General features: G+C 35.6%; 2 protein-coding genes across 2 annotated transcripts; both read right to left on the bottom strand.

Annotated features, from left to right (window-relative positions):
- Positions 1-268: 268 nt before the first annotated feature.
- Positions 269-5590, bottom strand: LOC135740344 (ankyrin repeat and SOCS box protein 10-like). The gene is made up of 5 exons (XM_065258603.1): positions 5069-5590; positions 3993-4260; positions 1829-2333; positions 1547-1660; positions 269-1103 (listed from the first exon to the last, which is right to left on the bottom strand). Exons 1-5 carry the CDS (start codon positions 5367-5369, stop codon positions 918-920), a joined length of 1374 nt encoding a protein of 457 aa, XP_065114675.1. The 5' UTR covers positions 5370-5590; the 3' UTR covers positions 269-917.
- A 14677-nt stretch (positions 5591-20267) lies between these two features.
- Positions 20268-21782, bottom strand: h2bk1 (H2B.K variant histone 1). Its single transcript, XM_065259050.1, has 2 exons — positions 21560-21782; positions 20268-20709 (listed from the first exon to the last, which is right to left on the bottom strand). Exons 1-2 carry the CDS (start codon positions 21671-21673, stop codon positions 20473-20475), a joined length of 351 nt encoding a protein of 116 aa, XP_065115122.1. The 5' UTR covers positions 21674-21782; the 3' UTR covers positions 20268-20472.

Genomic DNA, 21782 nt, shown 5'->3' with positions numbered 1-21782 from the left:
TGTTATGTCCAGCATGTAACAAGGTGCAGAGGCAGTTGTCCGGGAAGTGGATTAGTTGGCAAAGTCCCAACAAATCCAAAATATTTTCCATGAGGGAGCATTCTCCCATCTCCCATCAGTCTTACAGCAGGGAAATCCATAGTGTATGAATGGTGATAAACTAAAGACACGGACCGAAAATACGGAAAACTAAAAATACTAATAAGGATGCCGCTCGCTTTTAGGTCGGTCATTCTGTCATGGTTATACCACACACGGGAGACGAGGATACAAATAACACAATTTTAATCATATAAACATAAACATACACTTACAGTAAACACAAAACACAGAACATTCCAACAGGTTCAAACAATGACGGGCAAAGAGTACAGACAATGATGAGTATATATAGAGTCTGTGTGATAGCGAACCGGTAAAGACAGTAATCAAAGATGGTGAATGACAGGGTGCAAAGGATGATGGAAGATGTAGTCCAGATGGGGAGTGAGGACAGATGACAGGGAATATGTTACAAAATGACAATAAATACTGAATATTGAATACTGAATATATTACATTACTAACTTTACAATTAAAAGTCAACAAGAATGTGTCAATGTTAGAGTGCTTATTGGTAACTAATCGTTATTGTAGTAAAAGGCACTGAATGTGAAAATCTTTCTTAAACAAATTTTATTTATTTATTTCCTTGGAAAGAAAAACAATTCTTATTACATACATTATAAATTATAATTTATTGTAAGAAAAAACAACTGTCAAGCTATAATAATTTATATATATATATATAAAAACACCAGTAATTTTTTCACACAAATCTATTACAATTTTATGAAGCACACACACAATTTCCACAAAACACCTTTATGGCCATTTAAGCATCAGTAAAAAACTAAATCACTACACACGTAACCCTTTCAGTGAACATAGTCTCTAAATGCCAGCATTAGGTAATTTCTAAGAAAGGTTGGTAGACCCAGTTTAGGGACTACTGTGTGCAGTCGGCCTTCCAGAAATGAACGAAGTCTGTGACGGGCCAGATGCTGTAGAGATCGAGGAGTCTTGCGTAGTGCAAACAGAGACTCGAAGAATTCTTGGTGTTTCTGTGAGTGAAAGAAAAGCAGATATCTTTTAAAATAACCATGACCACGTAATCTCAGCTCTTTATTTTACACCGTTTAAAAGTAGGTAAACTCTAGCTGGTAAAAACTAAAAGTAACCATAGATAATATTCAAGAATACATAATGTATCCACCTTATTTTTAAACGCAGAAATAAGCGATGTTACGTATTTCCCTTTATTGTGCGTGATTGTCTGTTTCAATATCCAGCAGGTAGAAAACAGTGTTGTGGGAGCACGCATAAAATATGATTTAAACACTTTTTTTGTTCACATACTGTACACATTCAGCTCTTGAGTGTGGATTATGGTTCAAACAAATGTTTTGTAGAGATGTACTGTGTTTGTATTAGCTATTATGGCAACCCCTAGCAGTACAAATTATGCCGGTCTTCCTGGATTTTGAGAGATTTTTATAAATTTTACCTGAAGTATTTCAGGAGGAATGGCTTCAACCCAAGCATCTGTGATTCTAAGGCGGTCATAGGCGTTGATGAGAGCCTCTATTGTTCGTGGTGATGTGGAGCAATATTTCAGCACCTGCATAAGATAAAGACAACGAAGCTAACATTTGAGATGTGTGTTCCATATAAAAATCCGTCAAATGTCTAAATAAAAATGTAAATGTGTTTGGTCCAAAACAGCCTCTAAATTGCCACCTACATCCAATTCACCACAGGCATTTTCTCTGTAAATTTGTGTCCATACCTTTGGAAGAGCTCCAGGCCAAACCCTGATGGATCCATAGTTGAGAAGCGCCTGAACGATCCTCTCGGGCTCATGGTCAATCTTATAAGCTACTACTTTTAGGATGTTATGCAAAGGTGCATCGCCACCGTAATCCATTTGGTTGACCAAGGCTCCTTGTTTGAGCAGCATATCGACTACTTCAGGGTTGGCGTTCTTGCACGCCATGTGCAGTGGGGTCTGTTTGTCTGCGTCACTGATGTGTACGTCCGCTCCGGCGTCCATCAGTAGGTGACACACTCGAGCGTAGCGCTCTAAAGAACGGCTGTCTTGCGGGTGGGAGCATGCGGCGTTTAGCGCCGTGTGTCCGTCGTCGTTTTGCAGGTTTAGCGCAGCACCGTGCCGTAGGTAGAGGTCCACGTGCTCAGGAAGGCCATGCCTGGCCGCCACATGGAGAGGCGTGTCGTTCTCATCTAAGGTTTGACTGTTCACAACGGCTCCAAAAGCGATGAGATGTTTGGCACACCTGGGTAAAAAGATGCAAACTTGTCAGGTTTGTGACATGTGCATTGGAAGATTTTAACTTTTTTTTAACAGTATTCCGGTTGGAATAAATGTGTTCCTGCAGAGTTTAGGCTTAAGTTTGCTTCGACACAAGCTTCAAGTATTTCTGAAGATCTTTATTAGTGTTGATTAGGATATAAACTAAACTCTGCAGGACAAAAGCCTTCATGAACTGGAGTCTGACACCTGTGAATGTTTGTAACCAAAGGAATGTTTATAACCACACCGATCAGAAGCAACATTGACATCCATAGTTGGATAAAAGAATACTGTGAAAGTCAATGGGGCTTTTGATCAATTTGGTTACAAAAACCTCATTCACAGCACTTTGCCCCAGAAAATACCCGTAAAATTGGCAGACAGGCTGCTGTGTGAACGAAAACAAAGTACATTTTCTGGTATCGCTCCTGGAATGATGACCTAGTAACATTACAGTAAGATACCCGGAAAGCCCTCTGTGTGAATGAGATGCAGAAACAATGCTGTAAGGGGCGTGCCGTAGTGAAGACGCGTGTGTCATGGCAACATGAAATTATGGTTCAGCTCTTTAAAATGAGGGGTTTACATGCAGATTAACATTCAAGACGAGAAATGTCGGCAAACTGGACTGAAGTCGTAACACAAACAAAAATGTATGCGAGTGGTTTCTGGAGAGGAAAAAATGGAAAATAAGCAAACATCAGACGCTGCGATGCAAGTGCAGGACTTTAAATACGTCATATGTCTTTACGGGATCTTAAAGGTACCGTATTTTACGGACTATAAGTCGTGTTTTTTCCCACAATTTGGCTGGTGCTGCGTCTTACAGTCAGGTCGCCTTGTAAGTCAGTATGAATTAATTTTGACATTTATGAGGAAAGAGACAACATTACCGTCTACAGCTGCGAGAGTCCGCCATATGCTGCTAGTGTATTTATGTAATTCAATGAATTCAGTGATGTGGAATGACGAGCCTGCAAACTTCATGCTCGTTGGCTTGTTCGGTTAATTTAGTTCGGTGTGTGCTATTGTTAATAACTTGCCTTTCCAGATTAAATGTTTGTTCTTTTGTGAAATAAGTTTCTAAAAAAATGCAACAGCAGTGTGAATGAACCAAAAATCAAACGATCCCGGACAAATCGCGAATGCATTTTCCGTAATGTCTGTGTAAACATTCCAATAGCTTCCTGTGTTCATCAGAACAAAGAAATTTATACAGGTTTATAACAACATGAGTAAATGATGACAGAAATTTCATTTTTGGGTGAATGATCACTTTAAGCTGAAATCTTTAACTTGACTCTCTATCGCCATCTCTGTTTGAAACATAAAATTTCAGGTTACTTTACATACTTATCTTTACGTTTCCTACAAAATCTCAATTTAAAAATCTTTAAAAAGCATTATTAGGAGATTATTTTGAACACAGATTGTTTATGTACTTGCTCAATAACGGTGTTGTTTTATATTTTTTACCAAAAAACAATACAAATTGCAGGTTCTTTATTGAACCATACAGACTAACAAAAAAACTTCATTTTTACTCAAGACTTCTTATTTCGATTGCAAATCTGCCTGTCACTTGAAATCGCAAGATTCACCGCATGACTTCCTGTAATCACGGTAAGGGCGAAACACTCACTCGAGCGACTCGCGCTCTGTGCACACGTGCAGAGGCATCTGGCCGTCTTCGTTCTTTGCGCTGACATCAGCGCCGTACTGCAGGAGCAGTTTGGCACACTCTGGCTGGCACTCTTCGCAGGCCTCATGGAGGGCAGTGTTTCCCCCAGGTGCCAGGTCCACGCGAGCCCCTCTGAGGAGAAGGTGTCTGAGGCATTCGGTAAAACCTCGACCGGCGGTTATGTGCAGCGGTGTTGTCAGCTCCTGTTCGTATGTCAGTGACCACAGTCCTGTTAAAAGAAATGACAATCAAGTTTCAATACAAACGAGTTTCAGTTTTCAGTTTTCAGTTTTTGAAATGAGCTGTATGCCATTAATGAAAGATCATGCACACTGCATTTCCAGAGGTCATGTGCACACAAAACAAGTAGGCTACAATCATCCAAATGATATCAATACTATCCCACGTGCAATATACAGCACAATATTTATGCACTTATAAACTGTGTTCTCTTAACATACTTAGCCCTCTGTAGTTGAACCTAAAGTTCTTCCACTCCTCTATGTTGCTGGTGTCATATATGGCATCCGTAAGGTAAGCATATTCTGGGTCATCAATGATACTTATAACAGTGAGCTCATCTCCGACCAAAAGGGCATTCCAGAACTGAAGAATGAATCCTGATGCTTGTGCTGTCGCGATTACGTCGGTTCGATAGTTATTTTGCTTTCGAAACTTAATCTTCGGCCCCATGTGCGAGGTAAAGCTGCGAACAGAAGCGTGTCCGGTTTCTGCTTTGAAATGGTTCGGTGTGGTCAGACACAACGCAATGTTGTTGTTTCCTCAATATGCTTGGCTAGTCTGATATCTGTTTATAGAGGGGAGCTATTTTAGGAAAGATTGCGTGACCTTTAGGACGGTCCAGAAACTCGATGCTGTCTCGTCACACAGAGGTAATCGATTTGGTTGATTATAAACCGCTAAATAGATTTGATCAATCCAAGCTTTAACTTATAAAAACAACTGTAAACTCAGTAGCATCGATGTTGAACTGGTGACACGTTACACTGTACGTAACTCATCCCAATGGTTCTTACCTCTCACTTTTCCATTCGCAATCCACCGCATGGCTCCTCCCTGGGGTTGGATGATCACATCGTTGGGAAATCCTCTAGAGAAGATTTCTTTAACCGCCTCCAAATTTCCAGTGTACAGGGCATTTTGGACAACAAGATCTTTGCACACCATCGGAGTCGGCCTTGAATATGTTCCTCTCTCTCTGGCTTCTTTCCTCAACAGGTAGCCGCTGATCACAGGAACGGCCTGTCTCATCTGCGCTCTCTCTCGATCTAAAGAACCCAGAGAGTTTGAAGAAAACTTGGGAGTCCATCTTGACATTTTGGATGTACTGCTGGACTTACTCTTGCTTTTCCCACAGCTTTTTAAAAGTCTCAGTAAATCAAAAGGCCTGGGATCTTTTAAATAGCTTCTGCTCTGTGGGGTTGTTTTGATATTCAATCAGACAAGTTACTTAGACACATTTGCACTTAGGTCTATTTTTGCAATGTCACATGGGTTGGACATAACTTTGCAGGGTGCATATCTGCTACAAATAGAAGGATGACAGTTTGCTTTACATTTATGCATCTATCCATCTTTCTATCAATATCTATCTATCTGTATCTATCTATCTGTATCTGTCTGTCTGTCTGTCTGTCTGTCTGTCTGTCTGTCTGTCTGTCTGTCTGTCTGTCTGTCTGTCTGTCTGTCTGTCTGTCTGTCTGTCTGTACTGTATATCTATCTATCTGTCTGTACTGTATATCTGTCTGTCTGTACTGTATATCTATCTATCTGTCTGTACTGTATATCTATCTATCTGTCTGTCTGTACTGTATATCTATCTATCTATCTGTCTGTACTGTATATCTATCTATCTGTCTGTCTGTACTGTATATCTATCTATCTATCTGTCTGTACTGTATATCTATCTATCTATCTGTCTGTACTGTATATCTATCTATCTATCTGTCTGTACTGTATATCTATCTATCTATCTGTCTGTACTGTATATCTATCTATCTATCTGTCTGTACTGTATATCTATCTATCTATCTGTCTGTACTGTATATCTATCTATCTATCTGTCTGTACTGTATATCTATCTATCTATCTGTCTGTACTGTATATCTATCTATCTATCTGTCTGTACTGTATATCTATCTATCTATCTATCTATCTGTCTGTACTGTATATCTATCTATCTATCTATCTGTCTGTACTGTATATCTATCTATCTATCTATCTGTCTGTACTGTATATCTATCTATCTATCTATCTGTCTGTACTGTATATCTATCTATCTATCTATCTGTCTGTACTGTATATCTATCTATCTATCTATCTGTCTGTACTGTATATCTATCTATCTATCTATCTGTCTGTACTGTATATCTATCTATCTATCTATCTGTCTGTACTGTATATCTATCTATCTATCTATCTGTCTGTACTGTATATCTATCTATCTATCTATCTGTCTGTACTGTATATCTATCTATCTATCTATCTGTCTGTACTGTATATCTATCTATCTATCTATCTGTCTGTACTGTATATCTATCTATCTATCTATCTGTCTGTACTGTATATCTATCTATCTATCTATCTGTCTGTACTGTATATCTATCTATCTATCTATCTGTCTGTACTGTATATCTATCTATCTATCTATCTGTCTGTACTGTATATCTATCTATCTATCTATCTGTCTGTACTGTATATCTATCTATCTATCTATCTGTCTGTACTGTATATCTATCTATCTATCTATCTGTCTGTACTGTATATCTATCTATCTATCTATCTGTCTGTACTGTATATCTATCTATCTATCTATCTGTCTGTACTGTATATCTATCTATCTATCTATCTGTCTGTACTGTATATCTATCTATCTATCTATCTGTCTGTACTGTATATCTATCTATCTATCTATCTGTCTGTACTGTATATCTATCTATCTATCTATCTGTCTGTACTGTATATCTATCTATCTATCTATCTGTCTGTACTGTATATCTATCTATCTATCTATCTGTCTGTACTGTATATCTATCTATCTATCTATCTGTCTGTACTGTATATCTATCTATCTATCTATCTGTCTGTACTGTATATCTATCTATCTATCTATCTGTCTGTACTGTATATCTATCTATCTATCTATCTGTCTGTACTGTATATCTATCTATCTATCTATCTGTCTGTACTGTATATCTATCTATCTATCTATCTGTCTGTACTGTATATCTATCTATCTATCTATCTGTCTGTACTGTATATCTATCTATCTATCTATCTGTCTGTACTGTATATCTATCTATCTATCTATCTGTCTGTACTGTATATCTATCTATCTATCTATCTATCTGTCTGTACTGTATATCTATCTATCTATCTATCTGTCTGTACTGTATATCTATCTATCTATCTATCTGTCTGTACTGTATATCTATCTATCTATCTATCTGTCTGTACTGTATATCTATCTATCTATCTATCTGTCTGTACTGTATATCTATCTATCTATCTATCTGTCTGTACTGTATATCTATCTATCTATCTATCTGTCTGTACTGTATATCTATCTATCTATCTATCTGTCTGTACTGTATATCTATCTATCTATCTATCTGTCTGTACTGTATATCTATCTATCTATCTATCTGTCTGTACTGTATATCTATCTATCTATCTATCTGTCTGTACTGTATATCTATCTATCTATCTATCTGTCTGTACTGTATATCTATCTATCTATCTATCTGTCTGTACTGTATATCTATCTATCTATCTATCTGTCTGTACTGTATATCTATCTATCTATCTATCTGTCTGTACTGTATATCTATCTATCTATCTATCTGTCTGTACTGTATATCTATCTATCTATCTATCTGTCTGTACTGTATATCTATCTATCTATCTATCTGTCTGTACTGTATATCTATCTATCTATCTATCTGTCTGTACTGTATATCTATCTATCTATCTATCTGTCTGTACTGTATATCTATCTATCTATCTATCTGTCTGTACTGTATATCTATCTATCTATCTATCTGTCTGTACTGTATATCTATCTATCTATCTATCTGTCTGTACTGTATATCTATCTATCTATCTATCTGTCTGTACTGTATATCTATCTATCTATCTATCTGTCTGTACTGTATATCTATCTATCTATCTGTCTGTACTGTATATCTATCTATCTATCTGTCTGTACTGTATATCTATCTATCTATCTGTCTGTACTGTATATCTATCTATCTATCTGTCTGTACTGTATATCTATCTATCTATCTGTCTGTACTGTATATCTATCTATCTATCTGTCTGTACTGTATATCTATCTATCTATCTGTCTGTACTGTATATCTATCTATCTATCTGTCTGTACTGTATATCTATCTATCTATCTGTCTGTACTGTATATCTATCTATCTATCTGTCTGTACTGTATATCTATCTATCTATCTGTCTGTACTGTATATCTATCTGTCTGTACTGTCTGTACTGTATATCTATCTGTCTGTACTGTCTGTACTGTATATCTATCTGTCTGTACTGTATATCTATCTGTCTGTACTGTATATCTATCTATCTGTAATGTATATCTACAGTATCTACTCTATCCATCGCACTACTGTATCTATCTACTGTGGAGGCCGGTCTTTTTTTTTTTAAGGCACTCAATGCGAAGTTCGTCACAACATGTATGTAGCCCGTCATGTGTGTGTGTGGTTCGTAATTTCAAAATATGTGTTCGGCCCGTCGAGTTAAAAAGTGTTTATGTGCCTTAGTAGATTTAACTAAATAAAATGAGTAAACTGTGTCACAATTTTTTAATTAAATTTTTTTAAATCAAAATTTGAGTTAAAATTACAGAATAATTTGAGTAATTCTAAATGAACACATCATTGAGTAAATGTATAATCCAATTTGTAAGAAGGAAATTAACTCGTAGTTCCCAGCATGCTTTGCACAGGACTGCATTTGGAGAGTATAATTTGAATTTAAACTCTATTTTATGTGTTTTTAACTAAAAAGAAAGACTTGTTAGTGTTTAATGTTCATTTATCTTCGAGATATGGAAGAGTTTCTGTTTTCTTCTTTTGAGTTTTGTAGTTACCATTGTTCAGAAAACTGGTGCTTGTAAGTATGTTGCGCTTTAAAGCTGCCCAAACGAAACTGAGTGGGTGCGTTGAATGAATAAACGTTTCGTGCCCTCATCTCACAGAATAAAAAAACAACAACACACCATAAATAATATAATACTAAAATTAATTAATAAATCAGAAGACATTAACTAGTATATTTTTCATTTAAAATTTACCTATTTTAATTAAGTCTGTGTATAATATGCTGATATTTTTTTTTACATTGGTTGTACTTAATTTATTTGCTTTTTCTTAAAATGCAACTTAATATTTTTGCATTCATTGAAATCCATATTAATACATATTGTTAAGTTGTCCTTACTCAAAATATCAGTTAGTTCAATAAAGTTACAAAAATTAGTTGGAAAATGTTAACTTAATTTTATTGAGTTAGATCTAAGTAACAGTTTTTATGTGCATCACGTGTCTCGTCAAAGTAAGTGCCTGCTGCAGACGCGTCTAAAGGGTTTATGATAAAAGAGACGCTCACGTTTGCCAGATACTCGCATAATATCATGCGTAATCAGAGTTTAGTGTTAAGGGAGTGTCTTGCATGTATTTTATGAACGTGAGCGTCGCTTTTATCCTAAATGGTTTTGACGCGTGTGCAGCAGGCACTTATTTTGACAAAACACATGATGCACATGGTTCACAGCACGCAACAAACACATATTTTGAAAACGCAAGCAACACACATCACACCACAAGTGACACACATCGCCTCTATCTGTCTGTCTGTCTGTCTGTGAATTATTATAATTTGGGACACTTTTTCCATTCATCTGACAGAAACATTTCCCGCCTTTCCCTAAATCGACATCTGTCTGTCTCCTTTACATATCCAAAACAGTACAAAACCCAAAAACCTACAATTTATGATTATGAATAATGATTATGATGATGAATTATATTTTTATTTTCTTTCAAAACACACGCACGCACGCACGCACGCACTGTTTTTTTAATGTTTCTCTTTTAGTCTGCAAAGATACTGAATTTGCAATCTCTTATCTGTCTTTATATCAAAATCCCAAAACCTTTATATAAAAATATATTATATAAATTGAAAGTGTACCTTTTTCACTACACCAAAATAAATCTGATAAATTCATAAAAAGAAACTCACTTTGCAATGTTATGTGACCCTGGACCACAAAACCACAAGTCGCAAGGATATATTTTAGCAATAGCCAAAAATACATTGTATGTGAAAATTATCGATTTATTAATGCCAAAAATAATTATGATTATGATATTAACTAAAGATCATGTTCCATGAAGATATTTGTAAATTTCCTACCATAAATATATCAAAAACATTTTTATCATTAGTAATAAGTGTTATTACTTTTTTATTACTTTTACAAACCTTATTTGGACAACTTTAGAGGTGAATTTTTTATTTTATTTTTTTTGTCCCCCCAGGTTCCAGATGTTCAAATTGTGCCACGGCCAAATATATTCCTATCTTAACAAACCATACAGGAATGGAAAAGCTTCTTGAATTAGCTTCCAGATGATACAAACATGTCAATAAAAAAAATGACCTTGATGACAAATTATTAATCATCATTTCTTATTTATATCTTTGTCAGACATCTTTCTCCAAAGACTTTGCAATGTCTTATCTGTCTGCACTCTTAAAAATAAAGGTGCTTAAAATGTTCTTCACAGGTCCTTTATTTTAAAGGGTCTTTATGGAACAGTTCAGACAAAATGGTTCTTCCATGGCATCGTGAAGCACCTTTATTTTTAGCAGTGTAGGCCTATGTCTGCCTTAAAATAATGGTTATTCACAGAATGCTACAGAAGAACCACTTTTGTTTCCACAAAGATTAATTCATAACTTTCTTACCTGTCTAGTCTAACCTTTTTCAACTACAAAGCACCTTTTATAAAACAGAAAGGTTGTCTGCTAAAAATGGTGCAGTACTTTATTATCAACAGTGTGTGGCTTTCTTTTTTAATATACAAAACAACATTTTGATACAGTAATTAAATAATTTTGACGAATCATAATCATCCTTAAACGGATCGCATCTTTGTCAGAAATGTCTTTCATTTGCAATGTCTTATCCCATACAATACAGTAGGCTAAGGACACAGCCAATAGGAATATAAATGACATTTACCGCGCTATAATAGCTGTCACATTGACTGAAGGCGTCAAAAAAGTTGCGACTTTGCGAACAGACATTACAGGCGAGGCAGAGAATGGGGAAGATTGTTTTTGCTGCTGGAGTACATCCTTTTAAATGATACACATAATGAGTTTATAATATGCATTTGGGATACCTCCTCACACTACTTTGATGTCTTCCAAATGGCCCGGGTGTCATCAGCAAAACATGTAGGCACTTTCCCGCCCCATTGCCTCCCAAATGTATTTTAAATATCATTCCTTGTAACGCAATTATTTAAAACGTTGAACTAAACGCGCGCTAATGGATGAAAAAGACAGCGACTTCCACGAATTCATTTCTCAAACGGTGGACATTCAATTTTTGCGGAGGCAGGAACTTTCTCAAGCAAGAAAACAGAGAGGAGTGCGTTGAATCAGCGGGCGCGCGACGCGTTCGCCTCGCTCCCCGTGGACAGCACACGCGCTTGCGCACACGCGCTCGTTTGTTTCGCTCCCTGCGGGTGCAGGATGTCTATCATTTTGTCCTGCCGTGATGTGAACAGCGAGGCCATCTGTGGGCTTACAACAGTCTGGTCAGGCATCTACTGACTCACTATTTGGTAGTGGACTTCCAGAACTGGTTAATGATGGTAACTTTCATTAGTGCAATTAGATCCTGCTGGTTATCTTCCACTTAAAGTCCCCATGAAATCACAATTGAAGTTTTTTTGCTTTTAAAATGAATATGTTAGCTAGTGTGCTTCAAAACAATAACAAAATTTGCATTTCGAACATTTAGGGGCAATTTCCCAGATAAGGTTTAGATTAATGCAGGACTAGGCCTTATACATTTAAGTAGTTTTTTACAAACATAGCTTTCAAAAAACATTACTGATGTGTGCATCTTGACACAAAACAATGGAAATGACAGCTGTTTTCATTTAAAGAGCACCTATTTCATTGCTTAAAAAGTTATTTTGTGTATTTTGTATAATACAATGTGTTTGCGTGGTTTATGGTAAAAAAACACATTATTCTCCACATACCGTACATTTGTGTAGCTCCAGATTTCACTCTCTTACTGAAAAAGTTTCTTTAAAAAGTGTCCCTGATTGGCCAGCTTATCTGTACATTGTGATTGGCCTGAATACCTCTGACGTCAGCCGGAAACATGACGCTCCTTACCATGTTTGAAAGATTTGGTTGCTAACAGGAGTTAACTTACGGGCTATGAGTCCGAAGCAGGAGGAATTATGATAATGTCGGTCTTGTCTACTTCACCAATCCCATGAAGTAAACTGTTGCCTACAATCCGTGTGTTTGTTGTAGTCCAAGAAAAGAGTTTACATTAGAGACGATAACTCGCGTTTACTTTGAGGTATGTACAGTTTGCATATCGTTAACATGTACAAATACACACTTACACACCAAAGGAAATGTAAAAACGTGAATCGGACAATAGGTGCTCTTTAAGACAGCTCAAACAAGCATTTTAGTCTGTGACTAAACTTGAGCTCTGTCTGGGAAAATGCCACTTAAGCATTTAATAGTCACATCCGCTAATATGGATCAGACTTCTACTTATTTCCATAAAGTAAACATTATTGGCTATATTTAAAGGGCGAGGAGCCATTCAGTATGTCACTAATTTCCCGTAACGGGGGAAATAATCTAAAATCATCGAACAAAGCTGCTAGTTTGGTGTGTCTTTAATCTATGAACTAGTGTGCACAAAATTAGCATTTAAAAGATTTTGGGGAAGTTCCCAGACGGGGTTAATTAATCCAGGACTGGGCTTTAGTTATTTTAAGACATGTAATAATTTTTTTCAAATATACCTAAAAAAAAAATAAACATTACTGATGTGCATTTTGAGACAAAACACTGATATATGTTAAGGTATGTCAGTACAAGATTTTTAAATGAAGGCAACTGTTTCTGTCTGCGTAGAAACATATGCAACAACATACGTCAAAACAATCTTTAGGATAAGCCCTGTCCGGGAAACCGGCCCATGAACAGCTGTCGGAAAACAGGCAAAGAATTATTCTAGACTTAAACGGGAAGGAGCCAGTCCCAATGCCCCAGATTCCGGTTTTAGTGGAAATGATGTCAAGGCATGAAACTAATATTGTGTTCCAGACAACTCGGATTTAGGATATTTCCCACCTCAACCTGGAAATAATGTAGCGTTTCTTTACAGTGGACAATTTATGAAAATCGGACTCTTCCATGTTTAAGTGCTATAATTGTGTCCCCAGTGCTTTTATAAACCTAGAAAATGTGAAAAAGATCAACCCAGTAACTTAGTTTTGGTAAACCATCCTCTGCAAGCATGTGAAAAAATAGGCCATTGAAATTTGGCTCTCCTTGTGATGTCAGAAGGGGATCTTATTGTAATTACACCGCCCCTTAATCTGCACTATCCAACTGCACGGCACTCTCCTATCTATCTATCTATCTATCTATCTATCTATCTATCTATCTATCTATCTATCTATCTATCTATCTATCTATCTATCTATCTATCTATCTATCTATCTATCTATCTATCTATCTATCTATCTATCTATCTATCTATCTATCTATCTATGACTAAATTCAGGCATATTTTCTGGTTTTAAGGTGGGAAATATCCTAAATCTGAGTTGTCTGAAACATAAACTGTGCATTTCAAGGCTGTCTGCGTAATATAAAATTACACAACTGAAACATACAAGTGCTCATCCACCCAGCGTACAATACTATATAAATGCATTTTCTAATTTAAAGAACAAATAGCAGCCTAAGCATTACAAACACAAGCTAATTGGTTGAGACTAATTGATGAAATAACAATGAAGAATAACCAGCACTGAACATGCTAATAAGCTGTTTAAATGGTGACCAATTTGTGTTAAAAATGTCAATTTTGGAAAAGGAGGATAACCTTGTCCAGTACTACATGACCACTGCCAAAGGACCTGTTTAAAACACCCCCATAAACAGCATTTTTACATATACTACACTGTAAAAACAATCTGTAGAAATACAGTATTAATGGCATCTGTTTGCCAGTAACTTACTGTAGATTGAAATGTATGTTATTTACTGGCAAAAAGTACAGAATAAAACTATAAAATAATCCCATTCTGGGAACCATAATCTAAAGGAAAAAAAGGTTGATGAGGACTTCTGGTTCCCAGAATGCTTTGCATGAGGTTGTTATTTTATAGTTTTATTCTATAAAGACAAAGACTTGTTAATATTTAATGTTTAATTTAACGCTGAACAAACTGATTGCAGTAAATAACATAAATTTAAATCTACAGTAAGTTACAGGCAAACAGGTGCATAACTACAGCACATTTTGTACAGTGTATTTTTATCCAGAGCAACATGTGCATTCAAGCTATATAGGCCTACACTGTAAAAAAATTCCGTAGAAATTGCAGCTGGGTTGCCGGTAATTTACCGTAGATTTACATTTATGTTATTTACTGGCAAGAGTTTGTTCAAAGTTAAATGAACATTAAACATTTACAAGTCTTTGTCTTTACAGAGTAAAACTAAAAAAACAGCATCAAGCAAAACATTCTGGGAAAGAAAATCTGAAGCAAAAAACAGAAAAAGGTTGATGATGATTTCTGGTTCCCAGAATGCTTTGCATGAGGCTGTAATTGTATAGTTTTATTCTGTAAAGATAAAGACTTGTTAATATTTAAAATGTATTTAACTTTGAACAAACTCTTGCCAGTAAATAACATAAATGTAAATCTACGGTAAATTACTGGCAACCCAGCTGCAATAACATTATAATTTCTACGGAATTTTTTTACAGTGTATATATATTTATTTATAAAAATATATATATATTTTGAGTGTGTCTAGGAATTTAACATAATGGCCCATAATAAGAAAAATGGACAAAAATGGTCCCAATCTGTCACTGGGACATAAAAGGTCATAATATTTAGGTACAGACATGTATATATTTGGTACTAATATGTACCTTTGAGGTAGTAATATGCAGTATGTACTCTGGGGTACCAATAGACCTCATTAGGTGCAAAGGTGTACTTTTTAAAAGGGTATTAAAGAGTCCCCTATAATAGTGATAGCTTTACAGCATTTTATGAGATTAGAATTATCAGTTTTATTAATATTGGAGCAAATACTGGTTTTGGTTTAAATCTATACAGCTGTGTATATAAAAAAGCACTTAAGTGTTAGACATGCAAATTGTAATTTGTTGTTTTGCTGTAACAATAGCAATAACTGCTGTAATATAAGGACAGACAAAGTGTCTTCAATAGCGAGCCACAAGATTCGACTCTGTTCAGTTCCAAAACATTACCTTTGGGGAATTAATTGAATTAATTTCCAAGGCTGAAAATCATCAATATGCCTAAGTACAGAATATTATAAAAATCCATTACTGGCGTTACATACAGAGTTTGGCAAAATTGCGAGCTAATGTTAGTTCCGGCATCAAAAGTTATTATAAGACACGGCTCTTAAGAAGAGTGCCGTTTACAATGCGTCTTCATTGTTTTGTTGCTCAAAAAACTCACATTTGGGAAGATTATTAAAATTAGTAATGAGGTGAAATTTGTAATGAGGTCAGGGTTGCTTCTGCGAAATTGCTTTCCCTCTTTCTCGTCTTTCCAGAGCTCTTCAGCCCGTACCTGCAACGTATGGCGTATGTTGCTCTGTTGATTGTGTACGATCAGGCGCCCTCTTCATTATTGCAATTGAGAGGTTCATATTTCAACCTAATAGCTCTCGATAACTTTAACAATTGATCACAACCTCATTTTATTGCGAGCGGAGTTAATACACGCTTCCCTGCCAAGTAGAACATTTTCTAATGATGTACTTGTGCACCAAACAATGCGGGGCCCAGCGCCTGCATTAGTTACTAATGTCCCCATCCGTAATGTGCTTATACCACCCAAAAGAGAGGGGTGGGGGGGGAGATTGCGTGTGCAAAAATGAAACGAGCGCATGGGGATCTACGAGGGACCGCAAGATCAAGAGGAACATGGTGATGATGACGATAACGCTTAAGACGCTATCATTAATGACACTATCATCTCCTCTGTAATATGTCCATAGACGTGCCATCATTAGCATATATAAGATCATCAGAAAGGCTTATCGTAGGACTGTGGAAGCGGAGAGGGAGGGCTGGGAATAATACGGAAAACCATGTTGGGGCCCATGCAGCATTCCTCCGACTCCTTTGATTAATGAAGGGAGTAGCATGATTTGTTTTCACCGAAGATTCCTCAGTGAAATACTTCATTGGTCAGCTACTAGACTGTAAAATGGACAAATTATTGTTTCAATATGAGCATTTTCAAAATTGCATCTATTCTGTTTTTTTTTCAAATAAAAAAGCGCATTGTGCATCTTTCGCAAGGCCTTTAAGCCGCAGCTTTGTATCTTTCACTCTAAATATGCTTTTATGTCCATTAATACGCTTTATATTATCAGGTTGTCAAACTGGAAAATCCAATTACTCCACTGAAGCGCATGCTGACAAATTTTCAATTTTATCTATCCAAGAGTTATTCATTACAATTTGTTTGACACCTTATGGGATACATGTAAACTGTGCTGTACTTACACTATTATCCTTTTTAATGTGAAAGATGTTTAAATTCACTCATTAAAGCTTACTATTTTATTGATACATATTTGTATTTTAAGCAGTCTTGCTTTATTCACCATTAGAAAAAAATATCAAAAGTGGTCCCAAGCTGTCACGGGGCAGTACCCCTTTGAAAGGTCCTAATATTCACTGTTAAAAAATTAGCTGTTATTGTGCAGCTGGTTGCCAGTAACTTACTGTAGAAGATAAAGACTGAAAATGTTTCATGTTCGTTTAACTCTGAACAAACATTAAAAAATATAAATGTAACATTGTAATGTTTACAGTAAGTTACTGGAAGCTAGTTGCTAGTAATACCCAATAATACTGTAATGTCTATATAACTTTTTTTTACAGTGTATGCCTACATACTTTGAGGTACTAATATGAACTCTTTGTCTACATACTTTGAGGTACTAATATGAACTCTTTAGGTGCAAAGTTGTACACCCCGGTGAAACTTGGGACCATTTTTATTGACCATTTTGTCCTGACAGTGTACTTGCTCATGCACTAAAACACTTATAAATACATATTACCTATAAAAATAGGAAATATGCTTATGTAGGATGTAGACATGTTCAAGTATAAGTAAGACTCCTCTTTAAAAAAAGTATGTTGTAGAAATGACTGCATAAGCCTTTTAATATAAACAAATGGAATTTACAACACGTCTATATTTAGTTGTTTCCATTCAGTGATTTATATTCACTGACTGTTATCTGATTTGGTTGCATCTGTTGGAAACAAACACAGTCAAGTGGCTATTAAATTATTTAGGTTTTACTAAAATCAACATTTAATCAAATTTGCATTTCTTAAACTTACAAAAGAAATCCTTATATGGTGCTGTTTGGTTTAGCTGTTTACAGTTTTAATTAATACTACCTGAAAATTAATTATTATAAATACTAGTGAACATATTTGCCTTAGTCCACATGTAGATTCAATAGTGTTAAAATGATGCCATCTAGTGACGAAAATACAACACCGCATATAATGAGCTGCTCTTCTTCTGATTTCAATTATAGTAGATCAGTGGTTCTCAAACTGGGGGCCCTGAGATGGTGCCAGGGGGCCCCAGTTTAATGACATTTTATAAAATACATTAATTTATTATAAATTCTGTGTATTTAAACCTCAGACAAATAAGGTTACTTACCAACAGCACTACAATGTATAATTTAATAGGTTTTGTTTAATTCAAATTTTAAGTTTTGTAATGTTTTGTCATAAATTTTCTTTGGGGGGGGGCATGAAAGGATGCACCATACACAAGGGGGGCCGCACGCCAAAAATGTTTGAGAACCACTGTAGTAGATGATGTGTGACAGATAGATAAATAAATTTAAGTTAAATCCAGGTAGTAATGCTTTATTCTGAAACATTATTTACACTCCAAACTGCACATTTAATTAAAAAAAATTAAATAAAATGAACAGTTTAAGTTTAGCATAAGGTGCTTGAGGCTCACTATTATTTTCAACTCCTTTAAAATATTTCTTCTTAGCTGCCATGTTTCATTAAAGTATAAAATTGATCATGGTATTAGACATGTACATTGTCAGTGGTTTTCTTGGAAGTATCTTGAAGTCACTATTTAATTTTTTTTTATTATTGCATGTCACATCCGGTCATATCTGATCAATATTATACTCTGGTAGTGCCAAATGATGCTTGGGTACTGCTTATCAAATGTGACCCAATCTGAAAACCCAACTAAAGTAATTTTTGTGATTTACTCTTTTCTACATAAAATCATTCACATAAATGTACACATTCAGTGAAAATACAAGCTTGATGTCTTTAATAATGACTGAGTAAGGTTATGTCAAAGATTGAAATCGAACTTTGATGTCCTAATCTCATCAATAGATTATGAGACTTCATCTATGATTTCACAAACAGGGTCACAAATACTTAAGGAAGTTTATGTAACTAAGTTCAGGAGGAGCATGGTCATGTGATCAGACCAATCAGCACAAAGAGGTGCCTAAACTGTCACCCTTCATCACCGTCACCCTTCATCACCGTCACCTCACGCTCATCTATCCCAGTTAAAGGGGGGGTACTCTGGGTTTGGCCTAAAATTCTGAGCTCGGAGCCCTCTCCATGGACAGCATGCCAAATATGCCTTCTCACATTCCCTATCAATTTCATATTAACGCAAACTCATGAAAATACAAATTAGTTTACAGTAGACCATCTTATTTTATGAATTATTTGCTTAACCTTTATGTGTTTTGGGGGCCATTTTTTTGTCTTAATTTGGCCACAACTTTCTCTGTGTTTCAGCAAATTGAATGATTTTTTTGGTGACAAACCTTATATTTTCACATATTTGGACCCCTTAGCATTTCTGAAAAAGGCTTAAAAATGGCTAAAAGGATATACCTGCTGTGTTGACTGGATCTTATAAGGGTTTACATCATTCGAATCACAAGAGTCTCAGCTTTTCAAAGATATGTGACGTTTCTATTTTTGTTTTTGAGTTGTATTTGAGGAATTCTTCTGTCAAATAATGCAGTGTTCCTCCCATGGTACATTGGAAAGTTAAGGGTAACTTTAACAAAAATTTTTGATTGCAGAGCCATGCCACCTTATCATGCATTTTTGATTGTTAATGGTTTTTCCTTTTGCAAAGAAGTAAAATTTGTAATTTTTACTGTTGATCACCATGTGGATCACCAGGTTTATTTGAAGTTGTTTTGGGGTTCGTAATAAATGATGTTCTCTGATGCAGAGGAGATTTTTTTTACAGAAAATCTTTTTTTCGCATGCACATAAATATGCTTTTATTATGGAGTTATACTACATATAACTCAATGTACAAGCCAGAAATTAAGCTCTGTTTTTTGCACAGGCCTACTAAAGGGTTAAAGGTGTCACATGGCGTTCAAAAGTATAAATGACAAATTTTACCTCTTTGCAAAAGGAAAAAACAATCATGATAAAGCATGATTAAAAGGTGTCATGGCTCTGCAATCAAAAAATGTCATTATAATGGAAGTCAATGGGGCAAAAACAGTAAATGAGGGAGAAAATCTGATGCTGCACAAAAACTAAAAATGCATCAAAGCCAATGTTTTACTAATCTTTGACATGCCCAAGACTGTGAAAAAGGTAAAAAAATTATATTGAAAACATTCACTTTGTGTTATTTTCCTCCAAATCAGAAACATCACTTATGAATTTGCCAATTAAAGAGTTAAAACTCATGGAATTTTTGTAAACATTTGGTAGTTTTGATCAATACTGAGGTTGATTAACAGATTTATGCAAAAAAACTTATTAATCTGATAAATTTTTACAGCAGTTTAATTTAATGGCTTTTTCATCGACGAACAACACAAAAAGGTTGAATTTGAACAATTCACAAGGGTAAATCTTAAGATTAATGCACAGCTCCAGTGCGTTTTCTGTGTGCACATTTATTAGCAATAAGGAAAAGTGATTGCAAACACTAGCCACTTTACACATTATATTTTTTAAGTTGAAATGCCTCCACCCATTCGATGAAATCATTTTGAGCTGGTGTATTTGGTGACAGCTTTGGTCCCCTCTGACACGGCGTGTTTGGCGAGTTCTCCGGGCAGGAGGAGTCTGACTGCGGTCTGCACCTCTCGGCTCGTGATGGTCGAGCGCTTGTTATACTGCGCCAACCTCGAAGCCTCTGTAGCGATTCTCTCAAACACATCATTGACAAATGAATTCATGATGCTCATTGCCCTGCTGGAGATGCCGGTGTCTGGATGAACCTGCAGAGAAACATGGCACACTTTTTAGAGTTAGCAAATATTTGCTGATCTTTTTTGGAAAATATTGAATAGATAGAAGCCTATCAATTAATTCTATAAGTAAAATTGCAGGCAGTCTTTACAACTTATATAAAATGCCAGGTTGATTCAAACCATGCTTGTTTAAAACATGGACAAACCCTAAATGATCCTTTTCACGCATTTTTCCAAAACCAGGCCTACATTATCTAGGTTAATTTAAACTAATGGAAGGGTTTGTCAGCCAGGAGTTGAAACAAAGCATTTTTAGAGTGCATCCAATACCTTGTATATAATTTTCAAGTTTTCCCATCTCTTTGTTCCTCATTTCTCTACTTTGTGTTGTAAAATGTGTTTTCTGTTAAGCTACTTTGCAAATTGTTAAAAGTTGAAATAAATAAATAAAACTATAAATAAGAGACCTGAAGAAGTACACAAACAAATACTATGTAGATTTAACTGAAATGATTTTAAAAAAGTCTTTTATTTTGAAAAAAAACAGAAGAGATATAATCTTTAACAATTTTAAAACATTCCGTTCTTTAAAACATCAAAATGGAGAGAGAAATAAATCTCTGGGAATCACCAATTTACACTTAAAGTCGATTTTTGAAACAATAAACGCAATTATTTTACACACAATATAGTCCCTGGGCGGAAATACATGTTGCTCTCGGTTGCCATACGACCAACCTGGCGCATTAATACCAAAATGTTGCACGGTCACCAGTGCGCACATCGATATTTCAAATCTACTTTGTAGTCAGAAACATCCGTTATTTAATTTGCTTAAATAATTTACAGGTATCAGCTGTCCGAGAAATGTACTCACTTGCTTCAAAACTTTGTAGATGTATACTGCATAGGTCTCCCTCCTCTTCGCTTTCCTTTTAGTCTTCTTATCACCGGGTACTTTTCCTTTCTTTTTGTTTCCATCACTGGACATACTGGATTTTCAGATGAATATTAGTGACGAATATCAATATGTAATTTAAACTACTTGCTTGCCGCTTGGTAGGTCTTCAGCTGTCTATCATCAGCGATTTATCATGCGG

The sequence above is a fragment of the Paramisgurnus dabryanus genome, chromosome 22 (genome assembly GCF_030506205.2).
Source record: "Paramisgurnus dabryanus chromosome 22, PD_genome_1.1, whole genome shotgun sequence".
NCBI lineage: Eukaryota > Metazoa > Chordata > Actinopteri > Cypriniformes > Cobitidae > Paramisgurnus > Paramisgurnus dabryanus.
The sequence above is the reverse complement of the archived record's forward strand: the minus strand, read 5'-3'. Positions and strand labels throughout refer to the sequence as shown.

What these genes read in the sequence shown, in the direction of transcription:
- LOC135740344 (XM_065258603.1), bottom strand. Translation starts at nt 5,369, where the DNA reads ATGTCAAGATGGACTCCCAAGTTTTCTTCAAACTCTCTGGGTTCTTTA. An exon ending in TGCGAATGGAAAAGTGAGAG is followed by an intron (nt 4,261 to 5,068) that starts GTAAGAACCATT and finishes TTCTTTTAACAG; the next exon opens with GACTGTGGTCACTGACATAC. An exon ending in GGCCTGGAGCTCTTCCAAAG is followed by an intron (nt 1,661 to 1,828) that starts GTATGGACACAA and finishes TATCTTATGCAG; the next exon opens with GTGCTGAAATATTGCTCCAC.
- h2bk1 (XM_065259050.1), bottom strand. Translation starts at nt 21,673, where the DNA reads ATGTCCAGTGATGGAAACAAAAAGAAAGGAAAAGTACCCGGTGATAAG. An exon ending in TCTACAAAGTTTTGAAGCAA is followed by an intron (nt 20,710 to 21,559) that starts GTGAGTACATTT and finishes GTTTCTCTGCAG; the next exon opens with GTTCATCCAGACACCGGCAT.